Below are 22,091 nucleotides of genomic sequence, written 5' to 3'. Positions count from 1 at the left end.
CATTTTCCCTTGACTCTTTCTAAAGTCTAGACAATCAACAAAACCATAAATCAAGCACTGATTTGTTTGTTGTTCAATCTTTTTCAGTCATATCTGATTCTTTGTGATGCCATTTTGGGGTTTTCTTGGCAAAAGTAAAGGAGTAGTTTGCCATTTGCTTCTTCATCCCATTTTACAGATGAGGAAACTGAGGCAAGTGGGGTTAAGTAACTTGTCAGAGTCACTCAGCTAGAATATCTGAAGTCACACTTTTTGACTCCAGGTCTGACTCTCTGTACACTCTGGTACCACCTAACTGCCTCTGATTTGTATTTATCAAGCTGCATACTCTTTGATCCAGCAGTGTCACTACTGGGTCTGTATTCCAAGGAAATCATAAAGGAGGAAAAGGACTCACATGTGCGAAAATGTTTGTAGCCGCTCTTTTTGTGATAGCAAAGAATTGGAAAATAAATGGATGCCCATCAATTGGGGAATGGCTGAACAAGATGTGGTATATGAATGTAATGGAATATTATTGCTCTAAAAAAAAAGGATGAAGAAGTGGATTTTAGAAAGGCCTGGAAAGATGTACATGAAATGATGTTGAATGAAGCAAGCAGAACCAGGAATACATTGTACAAAATTACAGCAAGAATATGTGATGCTCAATTATGAAAGACTTGGTTCTTCTCAGCAGTCCAGTGATCCAAGACAATCCCACCAAACTTGGCATAGAAAATGCCATTTGCATTCAGAAAAAGAACTATGGAGACTGAATGTAAATCAATATATGCTATATTCACTTCTTTTTATTTTTCTTCTTTTTTTTTTCTTTTGTGTTTTTCCCTTTTGTTATGGTTTTTCTCTCCCAACATGATTCATAAAGAAATGTGTATTTTTTTAAAAAATTAATGTGCATGTCTAACCAGAAAAAAAAAAAATAAAACAATTTTTAAAAATTGATGGTTCCCAAGCTAGACTATCTGGGATAAAATTTCCTTACTAGTCAAATGACTGTGGGTAAATAATTGGATCCTGAGTTTCAGCTTCCCCAAAATGGAGTTGGATTAGGTGATTTTTAAGATCCCTTTATTTGTACACCTCTGGGAATACAGGAAATGTAAGACATAGTCTTTGTCTTCTGAGACTCTATAGAAAATCTTCATAAAGCTTCTGTGCACTGATGGGAAAGGCAGCTAGATGGCACCACAATGCACAGAGAACCAGGTCTGGAATCAGGAAGGTTCATCTCCCTGAGTTCAAGTCTGCCCTCAGACATTTACTAGCTGGGTAATTTGGGGCAAATCACTTAATCCTATTTGCCTCAGTTTCCTCAGCTGTAAAATGATCTGGAGAAAGAAATGGCAAACCACTTTTCTGAGAAAACCCCAAATAGGATCCTGAAGAGTGGGACAGTTGAAAAATGACTGAACAACTGATGGGAATTTAAACCTGGATGTTTCATGAGAATTCTCTCTGAAGACCAAAAAGACAGATAATATTCATGAACATGTAAAAATATGAGCCAAGTGTACTCATGTGTTACGGGTTTAAATCATGCTTCTTAATGCAGATGTATTTTAGCAGAGTTTGAGAATTCAGAGCACTCACTTTATTCCCCACCATGAAATCCTACACACACACACACACACACACACACACCACTCCATCGGTTTCCCAGTGGGACGGCTGGCATAGGTGACTGAGGTTAGAAGGATCCTGATGGTGAGACAGCATGCCAGGGCTGAGCTCAGCTGCACTGACTTCACTCCCTGCCTCTCTAATCCCCTCCAATCCTTTTCCTCCTCATTCTTCAGCTCCAGAGCAGTACCTCAGAGGACTGGGCTTTTTTCCTGCAACATCAGACCTAATTAGGTTCTTTTCTTATCAAACATCAAGCCTGCCTCTGGGTCTGTGTCCCCTATGGCCAAAACAGTCTCTCTTTCCATTCCTACCTCCTTTCCATGAGACTGTTAGTTAAGTATCCAGGAAAGACTGGCACAGTAGGGTATCTATCTAACTGAAGGGTACCAGGTGCCATTACCCTACCACTATGTAAATATGGTACCAGAGTGGGCAGAATGGAGAGAAAGATAGGGCTTAAGGGAGAGTACCAAAGCTGGGAGAGATAGAGACCTGGGTCTCTGTCCTGTTCTCTCAAAAGAGAGATCTCAGAGAGAGAGCTATAGATCCCAAAGGGCAGCCTGGTAAACCCTATCTGCACTGAATATTTTCACTATGTTCAATATTCCAGTGCCATGCCATGGAAACTCCCATAGTAATATTTTTCTCTCCTTCACACACACACACACACACACACACACACACACACACACACACAAATTCTTAGCCATGTTCCCCATAGCCTTTGAGTGAAAGAAGGGAGATCTTTGAAAAAATCATGATCCCTAATGATTTGGAGCATTTTTTATATGACTAAAATTATTTTGACTTCATCAGATTTGGCTTTAGGAATATAACAATCTCCTCATAATTCCCAGAGACAGAACAAGCTCTTGTTCTTGCTAGCATCAGGGAAGAACAGAAGAAAAGGAAAGGATACCAATTTTTTCTTTAGCCCTGAAATGCTGTCATAGGTTTAAAAAAAAAAAAAAAACAGTCTTGAGGCAATTAGATATATGTTCAGGACTCAGAATGTTACTTGCTACCTCTCTGAAACTGGGTGGATCAGTCTTATTACTGCTAACTACCAGGGATGCAGAACCACCAATTCAGGCAATTCTGAGAGAAAGGGGAAAGGTTCAGACCTTTGAACAAATCAAAGCCATAGCTACCAACAGCCTTATGAAATAGCAAGCATGAGAAAGAAAGAAAGAAAGAAAGAAAGAAAGAAAGAAAGAAAGAAAGAAAGAAAGAAAGAAAGAAAGAAAGAAAGAAAGAAAGAAAGAAAGAAAGAAAGAAAGAAAGAAAGAAAGAAAGAAAGAAAGAAAGAAAGAAAGAAAGAAAGAAAGAAAGAAAGAAAGAAAGAAAGAAAGAAAGAAAGAAAGAAAGAAAGAAAGAAAGAAAGAAAGAAAGAAAGAAAGAAAGAATGGAGGGAGGGAGGGAGGGGGGAGGAAGGGAAGGAGGGAGGAAGGGAAGGAAGGAAGGAAGAAAGAAAGAAAGAAAGAGAGAGCCATTACTGTCTAGTCAGCCTTGAAACCTGTTATTCTGCAGCTCAGCCCAAGACTTATCCTAGAAACATATATAACATAAGATAATAAAAATATAGATATATGCCCTCCCTCTCCAACTTCACATGTTGAATTCCTACCTTAAAGCTCAATTCAAACACTACTTCCTCAATGAAACCTTCCTTTCCTCAATGGCCTCCCTCTTTCCATGACATCCCTCTATGCAATTATTTCTAATTTTGACATTTTGTTTTAAAATTTGTTTTTGTAGCTTTCTGATGCACTTGTGTAATGTTGCGAATAATAGTTATTTTTATTTGTGTCTCATCCTCTGCCAAACTGGAAGTTCCATGAGGGAAGGGACTATCAGTGCTCTTCAGAAATTAGAAGTTCAATAAATAGTTATTAGGGAAGTTGGGTGGTACAGTGGATAGAGGGCCCAGGCTGGAGTCAGGAAGACCTGAGTTCAAATGTGACCTCAGACACTTACTAGCTGTATGACCTTGGGCAAGTCACTTAACCCAGTTTGCCTTGGTTCCTCATCTGTAAAATGAATTAGATAAGGAGATGGAAAGCCATTCTTGTATCATTTCCAAGAAAACCCCCAATGGGATTGAGAAGAATTGGATATGACTGAACATCAACAACAACAATTAAATATTTATTATACATAGTATAAACACACAACTCAAGGATTCCTAGTGTGGCCAATCAACCTAGAATCAAACCAGAGATTCAGGCTTGCCCCAAATTTTTATCTACAGCATACAGCACTGTAGATAAAAGAGTGAGTGAGATAATATTGATGCTGTCATTAAAATTCTTCCTTCTGACTTAGGATAAAAAATGCTATCTGTGCCCAAAGAAAGAATTGATTGTGTCTGAATACAGAATGAAGCACACTCTTTTTTTTTAACTTTATTTTTCTTGAGGGGAGGGGAGAGCTATGTTTTCTTTCACAACATGACTTTTATGGAAATGTTTTCCATAACTTCACATGTGTCTTCTTAATGGAGGCTGGGGGTGGAGAGGAAGGGAGTGAATCTGGAAATTACAATTTAAAAAAAAAAAAGTAAAAATGATTTTACATGTCACTTGGGAAAATAAAAATAGTAAATTGTTTTTTAAGTCTTCCTTACTCAAAGATCAAGTGATGTGCCTTCCTGACTGTACTAACACCGGTCAACTATAGAAAAGGTAGAGGTATGCAGGAAACAGACGAGCTTTGGGTAAGATGCCTGCTTTGCCTCCTGTGTACAGCAGAGCACTGTTAAGTAAGCACTGAGACAGATACAAGATTCAATTAAAAAAGACAAAGAACCTATTTTCATGGAATTTTCACAGATAAAGGAGACCAAAAAGCAGGTAACTATATTACAAAAGGCATTACATAAATGCATTATTCTAAAGGTTGCGGTTTGTGTCTCCAACTAATTCTAAGATCTGTGAGGTTTTTTCCCTTTCCTTGTTGCCTTCACCCCAGCCCTTCATCTCATCAAGCAGCCTTGATAGTCTGGAAAGGAATAGGAGGGACAAAATCTTCTGGGAAGACTTTTTTGATGTTCAGTGATTCACTTACCACGATCTTTGTTTCATTATCAGGGAATGTATCGATAGCCAGGGTGCCCCCACCCTGATCTTGGCTCAGTCGTTTCCTATTTGGCTCAGGTGCCCGGCCGGTGCTCTCTCGAACCCTCCTCCTCCAGCCCAGCATCCTCTCTGGATTCCATGCATCCCATTCTGGACCTCTGCCTGGTCCCTGACCTGGGGATGAGGGGGAAAAAAAATCATATCAGTCCTTTCTCATCTCCAAGTTGAACTAGAAAAGGGCAGAGAGGAAATATACTCTTTTTTTTTAAAGATAGGTTGTCCTGCTCCTTTACAGAAGATGTAACTAAAGAAGCTAAGCCTATAAAAAGCCAACCTACTTCCTCATCTCACTGTGGCACAGTGGAAAGAGCCGTGAACTGGGTACCAAGGGACCTGAACTCTAGTCACTGTCACTAATTAGCCGTGAAAAGAAGAAGCAGATCACTTTTCTCAGCATCATTTGACTCACATAAAATGAAGGTGGGACAATCTGTTATCCCACTAAATTGTCAGGGTCTGGGGTTATCTGACACAGAAATATCCAAAAAGATAGGAAAAATCCTTGTGACCATCATCATGAACCAAATGTTTCCATGTTCTCTGTGCCCCAAACTTTGGGCAATTTACAGCTTAGGCTGACAAAAAAGAGTCGCCAGGGAACTTCCAACATTTAATAAGACCATACATAATATAGGGGAGTAAAATGCACAGGCATATGGGAAAAGCCACTGAGGATGCACCAGAGTTTCTGAAACCATAACTGCTATGGGATAAGGAAAAAAAATGCTACACATGGTTTTCTTGCTCAGTCTTCTGGCAACATCATAGTATAAGGGACAGTTTAAGATCTGGCAGTTCCTGCTTTTTTACCTATTAGTGCAGGAGACTTCAGAGTGAAGAGAGAAACTGGTGTCCACAACAGGGCTTTTGGTAAGAGTTGCTGCCATCTTGTTCCCAGACTGTGCTAATATAGTCTGCTCTTTAAAGTTTATGCTATGGACTCATGATGACAGTCATAAGGAGGGCTGTGTCTTTGACAGCACTTCTCAAACTCTTTTCTACCCTCTTGGCTATTTCTATGCCATAGAACACAGAATCCTGACAATGTAGTGAGATGACTAGCTGGCTACTTTAGCCTATTATATGAGCAAAGTGATGATGATGATGATGATAATGATGATGATGATAACCATCCTCTTCTTCCTCCTCCTCCTCCTCTTCTTCCTCTTTCTGAGTTCTTCACTCAAAGGTTCTTTTCAAATTGAACATTTACTCTAGATGTGGCAGTACATACTTATAATTCCTGCTGTTAGAGAGATTCAGACTGGTGGACTGGGAATTCTGAGCTGAAATGGCTAAAATCCACTAAGGTACCAATCCTCACCAATATAGGGAGCCTCATAAAATGGGGGCCACCAGATTGCTTGAGAATGAACTACTCAGGTTGGAAATTTTGTTATTATCTGTTGACTCTTCATGACCCCATTTGGGCTTGGTTTTGGTGGATTGTTTTGTGTGTGTGTGTGTGTGTGTGTGTGTGTGTGTGTGTATTTGGCAAAGATACTGCAAAGATTTCCTTCTCCAGTTCATTTTATAGATGAGGAACCTGAGGCAAATAGAGTTAAGTGACTTGCCCAAAGTCAACCAGCTAGGAAGTGTCTGAAACCAGATTTGATATCTCCCTGACTCCAGGCTTGGGGCAACCCAGTGACCATCAACAAACACTGAAAGTGAAGCTGGTCAAAGCTTCCTTGCCTATCCGCTGCCTTTCTAGACTGGAAGAGAGGGAGAATTTGTCTCAAAAATAAACGAATGAATTGTGTATAAACCATCCAACTTCTGTATCTTTCCAATTAAAACAAGGCTTCCATCCTACTTGGTCTCATGGCACATCTCACTATCACAGATGTGCCTCTCAATGACTCTTTAATGGGTCTGTCTGTTGCAGATAAACTTAAGTACCAGGCAGGTGGATCAGAACTGTGATAATAAGTGCTCAGGTGCCTCTAATCAGTCTAAGAAATTTTGCCTTGAAATTAAGGCTTGGGAGTGTGACCACAATATGATTTCTTTTCTTATTCCCCTCAGTGGGTGGGGAAGAACAGCCTGGGGACTGGAGTAGGTACAGTGCCATCTCTTAGAAGGTGATGAGGATGGATATCCAGGAGCCAGGGGTGAGGACAGGGTTGGAGACACAGCCTGGTAGGGAGGAGATAGTGCTCCCCACTGTGGGGAACATGGTTCATCATTAGACATTTTATTCAATTAAGTCATTCTTGGCGACTAGTGCTTGCTGGGCCCCTGCCTGCTGGTTCTCACTTCTCTGACTGTAATCGGTACCAGATGCTCCCCGGGAAAGGACAAGACCACTCTGGGAGAAGGGAGAGAGGAGGTCTGAGATCCCTTTCTCCTAAGATGCTGAAGGGCCACCCATGAATGAGCTAGGGATGAACCGTGGAAAGACTGAGGCTTTATCCTTTCCCACTTTCCCCAAGGCCCTCTTCAAAGGGGCTCACAGACATTAGAAGGGACTCTGGCTTTGTGCCTTCCCTCTGGGCTGGGGTTGAGCCATGGAACCGCCTTCTAAGCTCCGGGTCAGCCCTGCCCCTTTGCTCCTCCCAACTAGGACTGTTTGTGCTAAGGAGCTGGCTGGGCTCCCTTGCTTAGTAATGGGATTTAGCTCTAAAACTTGGGTGTTAGCCAGAGCAGAAGGGGAGCATGTGCAGAGCACCAGAGGAAGGCATATCGCTTAGGTTGGATGATGGTGGAATGGGGAGAGGACTCTGAAGGTATCATTTAGACAAACCCAAACAGTGTAGCCCAGACACAGCCAGTATGGGCAGAGATGGGCTAACAGCTGAAGGGACTAAAGAGGAGGGAAGAGGGTGAGGGAACTATTAAGTGCTGAATGAAAGGAATAAATGTTCATCCCTGGCACAGAGCTTTCTTTACAAAAAAAATAGGCGTAGGTTGATTTATGAAGATAAATCATTTATTTATTTATGGAAATAAATCATTTACTTTCATTTTTATCCATTTATCTCAAAGAGTGTTAAAGGACTTACCCAAGATAACACAGTTAATAAATGGCCAAACCAGGACTTAATCATGGGCCTTAAAATTATACTGGGATTAGGAGAAACCTTAGGAATCATCTAGGGAGGAAATTAAAAAAGGGAACAAGCAAACTGGAATTGGTACTCTCAAGTTACATTTAAATATACTTTTTGTTAAAAACCCACAACTGCATGTAATAGACATTCATAGTTTCATATATAATCTTCTTTTATGGCTTTTTTCTTGCATATTGAAACATTCATGATTGTTGATGTTTATGTAATAGGGAGCTGACCCTTAAGGGCTCAGTTCTGGGAACAAGCCCAGGAGACCCATGTGGATGTTTGGAGAGCCCACTTAGACTCCCAGGGTCCAGCCTCATTGGCCAGTATCCTATCATATGTGTTAAGTATGTGATAAATTTTTTTTGAATTATCTAGGTCAATTCCCTTTTTATAGATAAGGAAACTGAGACTCAGAAACACGAAATGACTTTGGCCAAAATCTCACTCGAATAGGTCAAAATTCAAACGTCAGTGCCAGAGGACATCTGTGGGCACATATGCCTGGCAAGTGTACAGAGACCCAGCCAGGCTTTTCAGACCATTAACACATGGACACAACCCATGGTCTCTCTGCTCTCCTGAACACGCCACTCCCCATATGTCATTCCTCCCTATCTTCCTCTCATTCTTAACTCTTATCCTATCACCCCAAAGTAGACGCAGTGGAAGGGGTTGAGACTCAGTGGGGGAAGCATCCGGCTCCATGGCTTTCACCACCAGCCACCAACATGTTTCCCCTGGACCGAGATCCCGAGGTGCATCCGCCCCAACACACGGTGGGGCTTGTTTGCAGAGGGGAAGGCCACCTTGTGTGTCCTCTTCTAAGGAGCTTGAGAGAGGGGCCACCATGTCCCGAGGGCTGGCATCCCAGAAGTGCGTCCAACTGGCTCTGGGGAATGGCGTCCCCACCCTGATGACAGCACCACCCACCCACCCCTGTTTCCTGGATGTAAGAAAAGTTTGGAAATAGGCTTATACCATGTCATCTGAAGCCTGAAATCTGTCAACAGCCCTTTTCTTCACCTTCGGCATAATTCTCTACTCAGCTCTGTCTTCACATATAGTCTCAGCTGGACCCAGAATAGATAAAAAGCTCAAGAAGGCGCTTCCTTCTGTGTTTACCTTGTAGTCCAAGTTTTCTGAACCTTTGAATTAGGAAATCAGGGTTCTAGGGCCGTCTTTGCCACTACCTTGGCACTCTCTGTGCCAATAAAAAATAAGGGGATTGGACTAAATCAGGGCTTCCTAAATTTTTTTCCACTTGTGATCTTTCCACCCAAGAAATTTTTAGCACTGACATTTTACCCATACCTCCTCCTCTGTGCTCAGGACAAAGGTTAGCCTCCTTGATAGTAAGTCTCCTTACTTCCTGACTTCTAATTTGGTTAACACTGGGATGAGGCAGTTTCCCATCCCTGAAAGCTCTCCTCACTTGGGTGAGTTTCTTTCATTACTATTTGTTTTCTTTCCCAATCATAGACTATTCAAGTGAGTATTTCTGTCCTCTTCCCTTTGCCTCTTCTGCTTTTTGCCCAGGTACGAGGGCTGAAGGTTAGGGAAAGGAAAGCTATGGAGAGGGAGAAAGTATCTGGTTTGGAGAATAAAAGTCTAGAATGGTGTCTAAGAGCTAAGAGTGCCCTGAGAAGGGCACTGGATCTTCCCCTTCCCCCAGTCCAGAGGGCTTTTAGATTGTCCTATTTCTTTAGGTGTCGACTGGACCAGGGAATAGATGAATTTTTGATACTTAGTATTCATAGCTGACACTTAATTCCTTTATTCCTAACACTGAGTTCTATCTCAGACTCTATCCCCATTCTTGATATGAAGCCTTCATCCATGAACCTCCCATCCCTTATCATTCCTGATACTGAGTTTCATTTCAGACCTGAACCCCCGTTTTTAATTTTGAGCTCTCATCCTGGACACTGAGCTTACCATACCTGACAATAGGCCCTCAGTCCTAGATACTGGCCTCCCTATCTTTGATCCTGGCTTCCTTCCTATCATAGAACTTTAATTCTTCCCCCATCCTGCTTCTTGATACTGAGTTTTAGGACAGAAATTATTCAAATATGCCTTTCAGAGAACACTGAGGGTTCAGTCAGTCTTTCTTCCCATTTAAGAAGATCTTAGTCCAACCTTCCCACAATGGCCTCATTTAACACTTAGGATGCATATATTGATTATACCCTCAGCATAGAGCTGGGAGAAAAAAGTGCACATCGGAGCTGAACTTGACTCTTTTCAACAATAAGGTGAATCAGGCCAATTCCAATATATTTGTGATGGAAAGAACCATCTACATCTAGAGAGAGAACTATAGAGACTGAACATGGATCGCAACACACTATTTGTTGTTTGCTTACTTTTTTTCTTTCTCATTTTTTTTTTCCTTTTTGATCTGATTTTTCTTAAGCAGCATGATAAAGGTGGAAATATGTATAGAAGAAATATATATATATATATATATATATGTATGTGTGTGTGTGTATATATATATACAGGAAAACTGCGAAGAAAAACTGGGAAGTAAAAAATGAGACACAAAGAGAAAGGGCAAAGAGAGAGATTTGATGTTTTAAAGTCTTTCCTGGGATCTGTGGCCCCCTCTCAGGTCATTCCCCAGATAGAGAAAAGGTTTGGAAAGCAATGGTGGGAAAAGAAGAGGCATCAGACCTTCCTGTTTTGGACAGCTACTCTAGTCCAAGTTACTGGAAGCATAAAGCACTCAGTCATGTCCCTTCTCACCTCCTATACTCCTTGCCCATCCTCACCAGCCAGTCTTCTGTATGCATCCATCACCCTATCTCTATTTCTCTCTCACACATCCTGTTTCTCTCCATATCTTTGTTTCTATTTGAAAGATAAAACATTAGAAAATAGAAGGCACCTCAAAATTTTCTTGTCCAAACCCTTCTGATGGATGAAGAAACAGACTTAAGGAGAGAAAGTGACAAGCAAATGGAAGCTTCAGGATTCAAATTCAGGTCTCCTGACTCCAAATTCAGTCCTCTTGCCAACATTCCTCTGCAATAATCCTTCTCTGTCTGTCTCCCTAACCCTCATCCTCTCTCCTCTTATTGCTTCTGTCTCATGTTCTTTCTCTCTCCTCCCTCTCCCTCTCTTTCTCCCTTCCTCCCTCTCTCTCTCCCCTTCTTTTTCCTTCCCTCCCTCTCTCCCCCCTTCTCCTCCTCTTCCTCCTTCTCCTCCTCCTCCTCCTCTCTCTTTCTTTCCCACTCCTGCCTGATCTTCATAGAAAATAAAGTTTCTAATCTCCACCAAACTAATACATCCATCAAAGAGGGAGAAAAAGCTGACCCCAGCTTTCTAAGAGAAAACTAGAGGGGAGAAGTGCAGATAGGGAATCTCTTCTCCTGAGTCCTGATCCAGAGATACCTCTGACAGAAGTCATCTTGTCCTCACCTCCAGGCAAAATGTCCCCTCCACTCAGGGAAACAGGGAGGGGATTCTTCACAGAGATGAAAGACCAGAGCTACCCTCCTCTAAATTTTCTTCCTCTTTCTTCTCCTCCACCTCCTCCAGAGTAATACATCTCAATCTCTACCCCTCTGATCTTCTAATTATACCTTTGACAAATTGGGGAGGGAGAGATAAGGAAGGCTCACCTGTTAAGAAGTCTAGTGTTTAGTTCCCACACATCTCCTTTCCTCCATAATCTTTCCTATACCCATTTCTCCCACTCACCCGCACAAATTTTCCCTCAACTCACAAATGTTTCCAAAGTAGAAATTCTCCCCCCCCCACTTTTCTTATTGCAAACCGTGTTCCTAAAGAAGAATCTCTTCTGTTTACAAATACACCCTGTTTTAACCAAGAAGGAGATGACATCCTTGAAACTGAGTTCTGATCCTAGACAGAATACAGTACTGCCATCCCTGACACTGACAGGGAGGTGTCTCCCTCCCATTTGGATCTAACCATAGTCCTTCCCATTTATTCCCATTGGCTAGAATCCTCAATGCTATAATAGAATTGCAGGGTCCCCTTTCTCTATATAAGTGTGATCTAATAACCTTTGGCCTTTTTCAGACTCAGTCATCTCTTGGCTCAAGTTATTAACCACAAAACCTTCAAACATCAATCATGGGGCTTTCTCATCCTCCCCATTACATATTTTCATCTAGAAGGGAATCAACCCCTTGGGTCTGAGATATTGTGTGTGTGTACATGGGAAGGGGGGTGGGGTAGTTTTATTCTCTGATTTCATCTTCACCTTTGTCCATTATCCCAAAGCTCTATTTGAGGCACAGACAGGATATCCATAGACTCAAATACTTCAATAATAATGAATAGTCAGCTCTGATGACAAGGAAAGGGGGATTTGGGAGCAAACAGGGAACTGATGACAGGAATTTTTAAATAAAAATTTTTAATGCATAAAAGGTAACAGACAAGATTTCAGAGGGAGACACAAAAAGTATAATGTTTTAAAAGCAAAATAGAGGGGGATTTGTATTTCTTTTAAAATTATTGATTCAAATGGTTTTTTTATAAGGTTGTTGATAGCTTACATTTCTTCTTTTGAAAACTGCTTGTTCATATCCTTTGGCCACTTATTTATTAGAGGATTTCTCTTGTTTTTATATATTGAATTTGTTGTATTCTTTTTTTAAATGCAAGCTGTTCATAATAGAGATTCAGGGTTTCATTTATAATCCTCTTTTCCTGCTTTGTATATATGGAAATGTTCATATTGGTCAATGTTTGTCAGAGAATTTTTTTTTTTAAGAATCATAGCTTAGAAAACACATATTTTATCTTTTCCTACCCAAAAGAGTATCTAGATAGATTTGTGGAAGGAAGAAAGAACACCTTAATGATGCTCATTGGTAGCCTCCAGCATAAAAACCTTTTGTAGTCTTGTCCATAAAGCTTAGCTAAATTGATGGCAGGGGGTGGAGAGTGGGAGGTGTTGTGGGCTGAGGAGGTCATCAGCCAGCTACAAGAAAGGGCTTTGGCCTGAAAGGGTCTGAACAAATTGAAATTTAGAGTTAAAAGGGATCTTACTAATCATTTAGTTCAATCAACTCATTTTACAGATGAAAAAACTGAGTAGCTGAGAAATTCTTTCTTAAGGGGACAGAGGTAAAAAGTAAAGGGGATAGAAGTTAAAAGTAGCAAGATAGACAAGGAAGAATACAAAGAACTATAGAAACATCTTTATGAAATAATGTACTTTAAAAAAAACAGAAATGAAGGATACTCTAATACTGTAATGCTATCATGCAAAGTGAATGAAAATAAATACACAACTTAATGCGGACTAAGGAAGCTGGTGAAAAAGTATATTATTTTTATGCATTGAAATTAATTTAAATGTAAATAGTAAGGAAGTAGAAATGTTATTTCTAATGAAGTATTATTTTTTCTTAAAATAAGTGTCAGGATCTGAATCATTTCTTTAGCTCCAGATGCGCTCCCCACTAGAGGCCACCTCTCAAGCAAGGATGTAATATGAGATCTGAGGGGGAGGATACATAATGCTTTCATGAAAGGAATGGAATATTCAGAAAAAACGATAAAGGGAAACTTCAGTTTAACAAATACTTATATTTAGTCTCTACTATATGGGACAAAAACTCTTAAACAAAACTTAAATAAAAAGCTTAAATGAAAGCTATTGTCAAAACTGGCAAGCAATTGGGCAGAAATTAAGTTTAGAAAATAATTTATACCATATACTACAATATACTCCAAATGGAAATAAAATATATAAATATAAAAAGTCATATAAAATATCTAACTTTTAAAAATGAGAGAATGATATTAGATAGCTTATACTCATGACCAGAAAGCAAATTGTTTTTTTTTCAGAAGGCAAATTCTTAATTAAAAAAGAGAATAGGATTAATCACAGGAGATAGAATGAACGATGTCTATTACATAGAGCTGGAAAACTTTACACAAAAATTTCAGCTATAATTAGAAGATAATTGAATAAAACTTTTTTAACAAGCTTCCCTGGTAAAGGTCTAATATCCAAGATATATAAGGAATTGATATAAATATATAAGAATAAGAGTCATTCTATAATAAATAAATAGCCAAAAGATATGAACCTAGTTTAAAAAAAAGAATGCTCCAAATCAATCATTACAAGAAAATGTAAATAAAAACAACTCTTTGGTTTTACTTCACATATATCAGGTTGACAAAGAAAGCAATAGTCAATGTTGAAAGGGCTATAAAACAAGAACAGTCATTCACTATTGGTAGAACATTAATGAGTCCAACCCTTTTCATAATTTAGAACCATACTTAACATGTCACTAAACTATACATACTCTTTGATACAGCAATACAACTTCTAAACATATACTTTAAAAAAGTCAAGAGATCTTCGGAGCATAATCTATAGTAGCAAGCAACTGGAAACAAAATAGGTGCCCATCATCTAGGAAATGTCTGAACAAACTGACATGAAGTGACAAATATAAAGAAATTACATAATTTTAGGAAGCCTGATGCAGAGTGATAAAAGCGGAACCAAGATAACAGTCAGTCAAACATATATAAAGGACCTGCCTGTTATATATCAGTTAAATAACAACACTAGGGTTCATATCCTGGTCTTTTGACTACTACTCTTGCTACCATACCTCCACCACAATGCTTATCCATCTGTCTATCTTCTTCTTCCTTATCTAGATGGTGCAGTGGATACAGCACCAGCCTTGAAGTCAGGAAGACCTGAGCTCAAATTTGACCTCAGACACTTAACACTTCCTTGCTGTGTGACCCTGGGCAAGTCACTTAACTCCAATTGCCTCAACAACAACAACAATAACAACAAATCTTCCTGAGTTCAAATCCAGCTTCAGATATTCCCTAGCTGTGTGACCCTATGCAAATCACTTAATCCTGTTTGCCTCAATTTCTTCATTTGGAGAAGGAAATGACAAATTACTCCAGTATTTTGGCCAAGATGGACTCCTGAAGAGATGAAATCACTGAATAACAACTAGTTTCTACTATGAGTCAGGCTGTGTATTAAGTTCTGTAGATACAAAAAAACAAACAAAAAAAAAGGTCAAAGAGTAAATTGTTGCTCTCCAATAAGGTGACCAAAATAACATGAATTCGAAAAAAATCAATGAGCCTATGTTTTCTGAAAACTGCTGGAGAGGCAGGTGTTCTTCCTTTTGAGATAGAAGCAGTGGACTAGAATTTCAGAATAAAGCCAGCATTTTTTTTCCTTTTTCTTTTTTTTAAATTCAAAAATATTTTATTTTTCCAATTACATGTAAAGATAGTTTTCAACATTCATTTTTGTAAGATTTTGAGTTTCAGATCGTTTTCTGTCTCCTTTATTCCCCCCACTCATGACAGCAAGCAATCTGATACAGATTATGCATGTACAATAATTTTAAACATATTTCCATATTAGTCATTTTGCAAAAGAAAAATGAGAACAAAAGGGGGAAATCACGAGAAAGAAAAAGCAAGCAAACAAAAAAAAGTCTGCTTCTGTCTGCATTCAGTCTCCATAGTTCTCTCTCTGGATACAGATGGTATTTATCATTCCAAGTCTATTGGAATTATCTTGGATTAATGTTAGAAGAGCCACATCTATCATAGTTGATCATTACCTAATCTTGCTATTACTGTATACAAAGTTCTCCTGGTTCTGCTCACTTCACTCAGCATCAGTTCATTTAAGTCTTTTCAGGAAGCGTGCATTTTCTGACATGGCCAACGGGTTGATTTGTTTTTGCCTAACTATACAGAGTATCATTAAGACTTTAGGAATACCTTGTATTTATTTTAAAAGGATGGTTCTACATAGGGATGCAGTGGAGAGAGAAATGAGAGGAGGAAAGTGGGGATCACTTTCCAAATGAGAAAAAAGCAATAATATATATATTTTTTTATTTAAAATAACTACTATGTACAAGGCATTAAGATTTAAAGAGAAATCAAAATGGTTCCTGCCCTCAAGGAACTTTTCTTTCTACCCTGTGGACAGATAAATTAAGCAAAATGAAAGGATGTTATTGTTGTTTGTCTTTTGTTCTCAAAGAGGACCATGATATCAGGGATGTGATGTCATGACATGCAAGTGAACTGGATTTGAGTGAGAAAAACCTGTGCAAGGTCACCTGCCTCACTTTTCCCTTCAGAGTCATCTGGGTCCAGTGGCAATACTGATTAAGACAACTAGAGATGGCTGGTGGAAGGAGAGATTACTAGCCACTGGAGGGAGCAGGAAGAGCTAGGATTTAAAATAAGCCTTGAAGGAACATAAGGGTTCTGAAATCAGAAATCAGGTGGTAGTGCATTCTAGGTTGACAAGCAAAAGCTTCTAAGAATGTATGAAGGTGAGAAATATGTCAACTTCAGAAAACAGCTGGTGATCTAAATTGACTAGACTATAGACAACCTGAAGGGAAGAAACTGAAATTGAAATAAGACTGGAAAGGCAAATTAGAATAAAACTGTGGAAGGCCTTGTAAACCAGGCTAATATAAATCTTAGAGGCAATCAGTAGCTACTGAATGTTCCTTGAGCAGAAGAATGATGTTTCATCTTAGGAAAATTATGTTGGGAGAGACTGGAGACAAGAAGATTAATTAAAAGAGTACTGCAGCAATCCAGGCAAGAAGTGATAATGTACAGAATTGTGTGAAGAACAAGAGGATATGCTCGTTTCTTCCCAATCTCCCGACATCCTACTGACCTTCCTAATGGAAGCCTTTCCCTAGTTGCAGCTCTAACTAAAGTGCTTTTGTGTCTTTATAAAAGAACAGAACTGAGTTCTCTGGGTATAACCTCTTCTGGCTCACACAGATTCCTCCACTGAGATTTCCTTGTGCCAGAAATCAAAGAGCAGGAACCCTGCAAACCAAGTCTTTCCAAAGCTTGGGTAGTGGTGATGGGGAGGATAGAGCAAACTAAAATCAAGGATCATAGCAAATTTATCTTTCTAGAATTAGTTCAATTTCCAAGCAGCCCAGATTCCAAGGGTGTAGTAGGTCCCAAGGGGAGTCTGACAAAGTGACTAGTGTGCCAGAACTTTGATTCAGGAGAACTGGCCTTAAATCCTGCCTCTGCCATTGGATCTCTGATTGAAGCTCTGGCCTCAGTCTTCTCATCTGCACAATCTGGAACAACACCTTTCTCACTGGGTGGTCTTGAGGAGAGCTTTTTGAAAACCTTAAAGCACTATTAAAATATGTTGTTGCTATTTAGCCTAGAGGCTCCTGAAGGTGGAAAGGGTGAAAAGAGAACCTAGTTAAAGGTCTGAAAGCTTTTAGAAAAAGTGGAATAAAGGCAGGGGAGAAAGTAAAATGTTTAAGTTACAGCTTGTACTTTGTCCCACTGGGGTAGAGGAACAGAGAATTTAAGTACCCTCACTGAGATGACTGGACCAATTAATATATGGATCAAAAACAATAACAAAATCTGCCTACACTATTTTGCGCTTCCCCCCAACCATAGGAGAATTTCCCTTTGAGATCTTCCTGTCCTCCCCTTCCTACCCCTACCCTCACCCCCATTACCACAAGGAGACTGTCAGTCCTATTCAGTCCTTTCCTTATGGTTGGAAAATCTTCTTTAGCTTTAACCTAATTTGGGGAAAAGAATAAAATGTCTTGAAGGTTCTTATGGGGGAAGGGTAGTGGAGACCAAGGCTTGACTTAGTGTTCCTTCTCTTCCACCCAAAGACATGGGATCACACTTTGAGCTGCCTCCTGGGAAGAGGAGGATGGGGTGGCAGCAGAAGCACTACCAAGGCGATCTTTACTACCTAACCCAAGTCAGAGCTGCCTTAGCTGGCTACAATATACTCTACCCACAATGGTCCCTGAACCAGAGCCCTTCTGCGTTTCCCGTGGGCTCTTGCCACCTGGTCCCCAAATCCTGTGCTTCAAAGGGATTCGGGTCTCTGATTTTCTCCCCTTGCACCACTTACTCACACTAAAGTAGAAAGATAACAGCTGTGGAAGGAGCAAAGCACAAGCTTGGTGAGAGGAAGACATCCTGATTTAGCTCAGACCTGGGTGACCCTTCCCCCCACGGTAATCCCAGACTCCAGTCCTGAGGGGTGCAGGACCCCTCAACTTAAGTTCCCTTGGTTCAGTCTGACGCTTGTGTCTCACAGAATCTCCGAGCTATTCCCTTACCCACAAGGATCTCTCCACAATACCTATGGAAGATGAGGGTGGATTGGCACCCATTGCCTCTCCCACCCGGACTCACACTCACACATACTGAGATTTCTCTGGAAGGCTTCAGATCTGGCTACAGGACTGCCTTATTGCAGCTGAGCCCCAGGTGTCCTGTGCCCATGTGCTCACATATGTGCTCACTTATCAACACTGAGAGTCACAGAACCAGAACATGTCAGAGCTGGAAAGAACCTTGAGAAATTTACTCTCGCCCCTTCTTTGGGAAACCTCGAGCTCCAGGAAAGAGAAACGAATTGTGTTTTCCCCTCACCCATCCTACCTCTACATACCTCATGCATCCTCCGGAGCCTGGATGCTCACAAATGCATTCAATCTGCTAGCATGTTTGCACATGCATGTAGCCACCAGGAGCACACACACACACACCTGCGCGCCCTCTTGCAAGCTTCAAACAGCTCATAGATAAGCAGGGACCCCCCTTCCCACCTGCTCCCGGCCATGCCAACTTTATCCCCTCCTCCTACCTGCTCCCTGATCCGGGCTCAGCCCACCGGCTGCCTCCCTGAGTACCGCAAGCAGGAGCCAGAAATCCCCCCTCATGGTGGAGTTCGGGGGCCCGGGGCCCCGGGACCTTGGCCCCCCAGTCCCTGGGGTCTGGCCGGGACAAGGGAGGAGGGGAGGAAGAGGATGGCTGGACTGGAGGCAGACGCAGGGGGCGCCGGCTGCGAGGTCCCCTTCCCGAGCTAGGGACAGGAGGACGAGAGGACTGAGAGAGGGCCGGCCAGCCAGGAGCCTGCCTGCTGTGGGCTGGGAGCGAGGGAGCAAAGCGGCAAGGGAGCGAGGAGGGAGGGAGAACCGCGGCAGCTGGGAGCCAAGGGGGAGGGGGGCGGAGAGCGGGGCGGGGGAGGGGGTGGAGGAGGAGCTCGGGCCTGCCCGCCAGCCCGCCCGCCCGCCTGCCCGCCTGCAGGGAGTAGGACTGCTGCTGGCAAAGGGGCTAGGAGCCCGCGGGCGGCGTGCCCTCTCGTGGCCTCCCCGGGGATGCGGCAGCCGGCCGCCGACTGGGTCACTCCCAGGAGACAGTGGGAGCAATAACCCTCCCCCTCCCATTTTTAGAGCGATTAAAGGATTATCAAGAAACAAGGAGGTCCGCTCTTATGCCCATTTTACAGATGAGAAAATTGAAGTTCGGAGAGTACTAACTTAGTTCAGCGGATATGCACCTAGGTTCGAATCTTGTCCCGCGCATCTTACTAGCTACTTGACATTGGGTAAATCACTTCACGTCTCTGGCTATCGGTTTACTTGTCCGTTAGTGAAATGAAGGGGGTTCTCAATCTATAATCCTTTTTTTGCCCATTACTTGCCTATGTTTTTAGAATTAAAGACACCAGCGCCAACCTTTCTCCGGGGGTATGGAGTAACAGTTGGTTGGCACCAGTCCCAGAGAATTTTGTACCCACTCCACACCCCCGAATCCTCATTGCTTAGAGCCTTCTCTCTGACATGAGCACCTCCCACCTACTCTGTATATATCTCGCACACACACACAAACACACACATACATATATATACCTACACACATAACATATACACATAAAGTTGTTTGATGTTTTCTCCTCTGTTGTAATGTAAGCTCTGGAGCTCGGGACTCACTTTTACTTCCCTTTGCACTCCTCAGGGCTTAGCACAGTGCCCGGCACTTACTAGGCGCTTTATAAATGCTTACTGACAGACCAATTTTTTACTCTGTTGTTAGAAAATAATTTTATTTAATTTTACTTTTTCAGTTGACAAGAATTGATTTTCTCTCCCCTCCACTCCACCCCCTTATTGAATGACAAAAATAAATTAAAAATTAAACCTTCCTAACAAATATTCACAGTCGAGTGAAGCAAATTCCCTTATCCGCCATATCCAAAAATCTGTCTCATTCTGTAATTTGAGTCTATTGCCTCTGTGGGAAGGCTGAGTATGCCGTGCCACCTAACCCCCCTCCCCCAATCTTCTGTCCTCTGGAGTCCAGTTTTGCTGAATATCTTTGTTAACTACCCTCTCCCTCAGCTGCTTCCCTGAGGGGAAACTGAGGCAGGAGGGGGTGGAAAGCTCTGAATGTTATTAATTTACCATTCAGCCCTACTCCCACTGATGGATCTTATTTGTATCTCCTTTCACTAAACTCTGCCTTCCTTCTAAGTTACAATATTGCCCCCTGAAATTCTGCTCTTGTCTCGGAGGTCTTTTTTTCACCTTTCTCCCGGCACAGGAATCTTCCCCCAGCCTACAATGAAGGAAGGTTACCTTCTCCCTTGCCAAAGCAGACCTCTAGACTGATTCTCCTCACTCTGAAATATCATTCAAGGTTGTCTGTTCCCCAGCTTCCTCTTTTGGACCACCCAGACCGGGAAGACCAAGAGAAGGAGACAGGAACAGGGAGGAGAAGGGGGATGGTGGCCGTGGAAAGACCTTGACTACATATAAGTCCTCTGGGATAGCTCCCTCCTCCCAAAGCCACAACTAGTCAAGGTGCTATCTTTCCATGCTAGAACTCTGGGAAGACGGGGGCAACCAGGTCTATTTTTAGTTCTGACCCAGTATCCAAGGCTGAAGCCCAGAGAGAGAGAAGGTGTTCTTTCTGCATTCTCTCTTTCCCTGTCCTCTACTCCCCTCCCCACCTGTCACTACCTTATAATAGACTCAAGTGATAAATCATCTTTTCCCCTTTCAGGACAAGAGTAAAAATATCCACAATTTAGGAGACTTAATAGACAGCAGGGAATCAGGTCAGGACACTGAAGGGCCTCTTTCTTTCCCCGGCCTACTTAAAAGTCATGAGGAAGGAGCTGGGGTAGCCTTGTGTACTGCATACCGTTCTCACCCAGGACAGGTCCCGGAGGAAGGTGTATGGGGTGTATGTGTGGAAAAGGAGGGAGAGGGGACAAAAGGAGAATTGGAAAGAGAGACTGAGGGGGGTGAAGGGGGGTGGGATGGGGCTATTTGCAGAAAAGAGTTGAAAAGATTCTGGGAGGCACTGAGAGGAGGGGGGGACGGGGGGTTGGAGAGTAGAGATCCAGGACTTGCTCGCTTTTTACATGAAATGTATAATTTACAAGTTAAAACACAAACCACATGTCAATCAACTTCTACCCGGGTTCCTCCCAATCCCCGCATCCTCTCCTTTTTGCTCCAACCCTTCTCCGGGGCCCTCTAGTCTTATTCTTCTAAAAGGCCTTTCCTGGTTCCCCTAGTAGCGCCGCCCTAAGCACTGTTGCTGTTGTTGCAGATTTCCCGGTTAATTTGGTGTATGCCATCAGGCGATTGTAAACTCCCTGCGGGCCGGGACTCTCGTTTTTTGTTTGCTTGTTTTTATTTATGTCCCCAGTTCCTTAAAGCAGGGCCTGCATTTACTAGGCACTTATCAGATAAATGGTGGTTGTTCGATAGATGCCAGCTCCAGAACCCTCGTGTGATTTTTGCCTTGGCACAAGCCTCCCTCTGACTTGGCAGGGGCGCTCTTGGCGTCTCACGGACAAATCCCCTCCTCTCCCGAGCGGCCCCGATAGTTCCCAACGCGGCCTCCTGCCGCCCTCTAGTGGCTGCTCGGGGGAAGCCCCATCGCCTCCTCCGGACCGGACAGTTCTTAGTTACCAGACACTTGGCGGTCCCCCACCGTCAAGTCAGGACCCTTCTCGTTGAACTCAACAGGGAGAGAGGCTAGAAGTGGAACCCCCGAGGGCGGAATCCAGGCTCTGGCCCCGGGGTCTTAGTGGGGAGGCACCGCTGAGAGGCACCGCGGTGTGGGGAAGTGAGTCTGGCAAAGAAAGTTTCCATTTGCCCTCCCATATGGTGAGCGGAATATAGGGAAATTTAAAGCCTTTAAAGCGACAAGGAGTTTGATCATTTCCTCCCTCTTTGGCCGAGGAAGAATCAACTTCTACACGCTTAGACGAAAAAGAAGCGAGTGAGCTCAATTTAAAAGAGAATTTTATCTGTTATCCCTAACGAAATTTGTTAAATCTTTTTTAAAAAAAAAAAAAAAGTAAAGAAGGGGGCACCCGGATTTGAACCGGGGACCTCTTGATCTGCAGTCAAATGCTCTACCACTGAGCTATACCCCC

General features: G+C 42.2%; 1 protein-coding gene and 1 non-coding gene across 2 annotated transcripts in view; both read right to left on the bottom strand.

Moving 5' to 3' along the window:
• PLXDC1 (plexin domain containing 1) overlaps positions 1-18,940 on the bottom strand; it is a 106,021-nt gene extending 87,081 nt beyond the window's left edge. The window contains exons 1-2 of the mRNA XM_051994642.1: positions 18,501-18,940; positions 4,693-4,877 (exon numbers count right to left, since the gene is read on the bottom strand). Coding sequence (XP_051850602.1) covers positions 4,693-4,877; positions 18,501-18,576 — 261 coding nt within the window. The 5' untranslated portion in view covers positions 18,577-18,940. The remainder of the gene's footprint in view (positions 1-4,692; positions 4,878-18,500) is intronic.
• A 3,079-nt stretch (positions 18,941-22,019) lies between these two features.
• Positions 22,020-22,091, bottom strand: TRNAC-GCA (transfer RNA cysteine (anticodon GCA)). Its single transcript has one exon. It is a non-coding gene; the product is annotated as a tRNA-Cys (tRNA).

The sequence above is a fragment of the Antechinus flavipes genome, chromosome 4 (assembly GCF_016432865.1).
Source record: "Antechinus flavipes isolate AdamAnt ecotype Samford, QLD, Australia chromosome 4, AdamAnt_v2, whole genome shotgun sequence".
NCBI lineage: Eukaryota > Metazoa > Chordata > Mammalia > Dasyuromorphia > Dasyuridae > Antechinus > Antechinus flavipes.
This window is presented reverse-complemented; position numbering and strand designations above follow the sequence as displayed.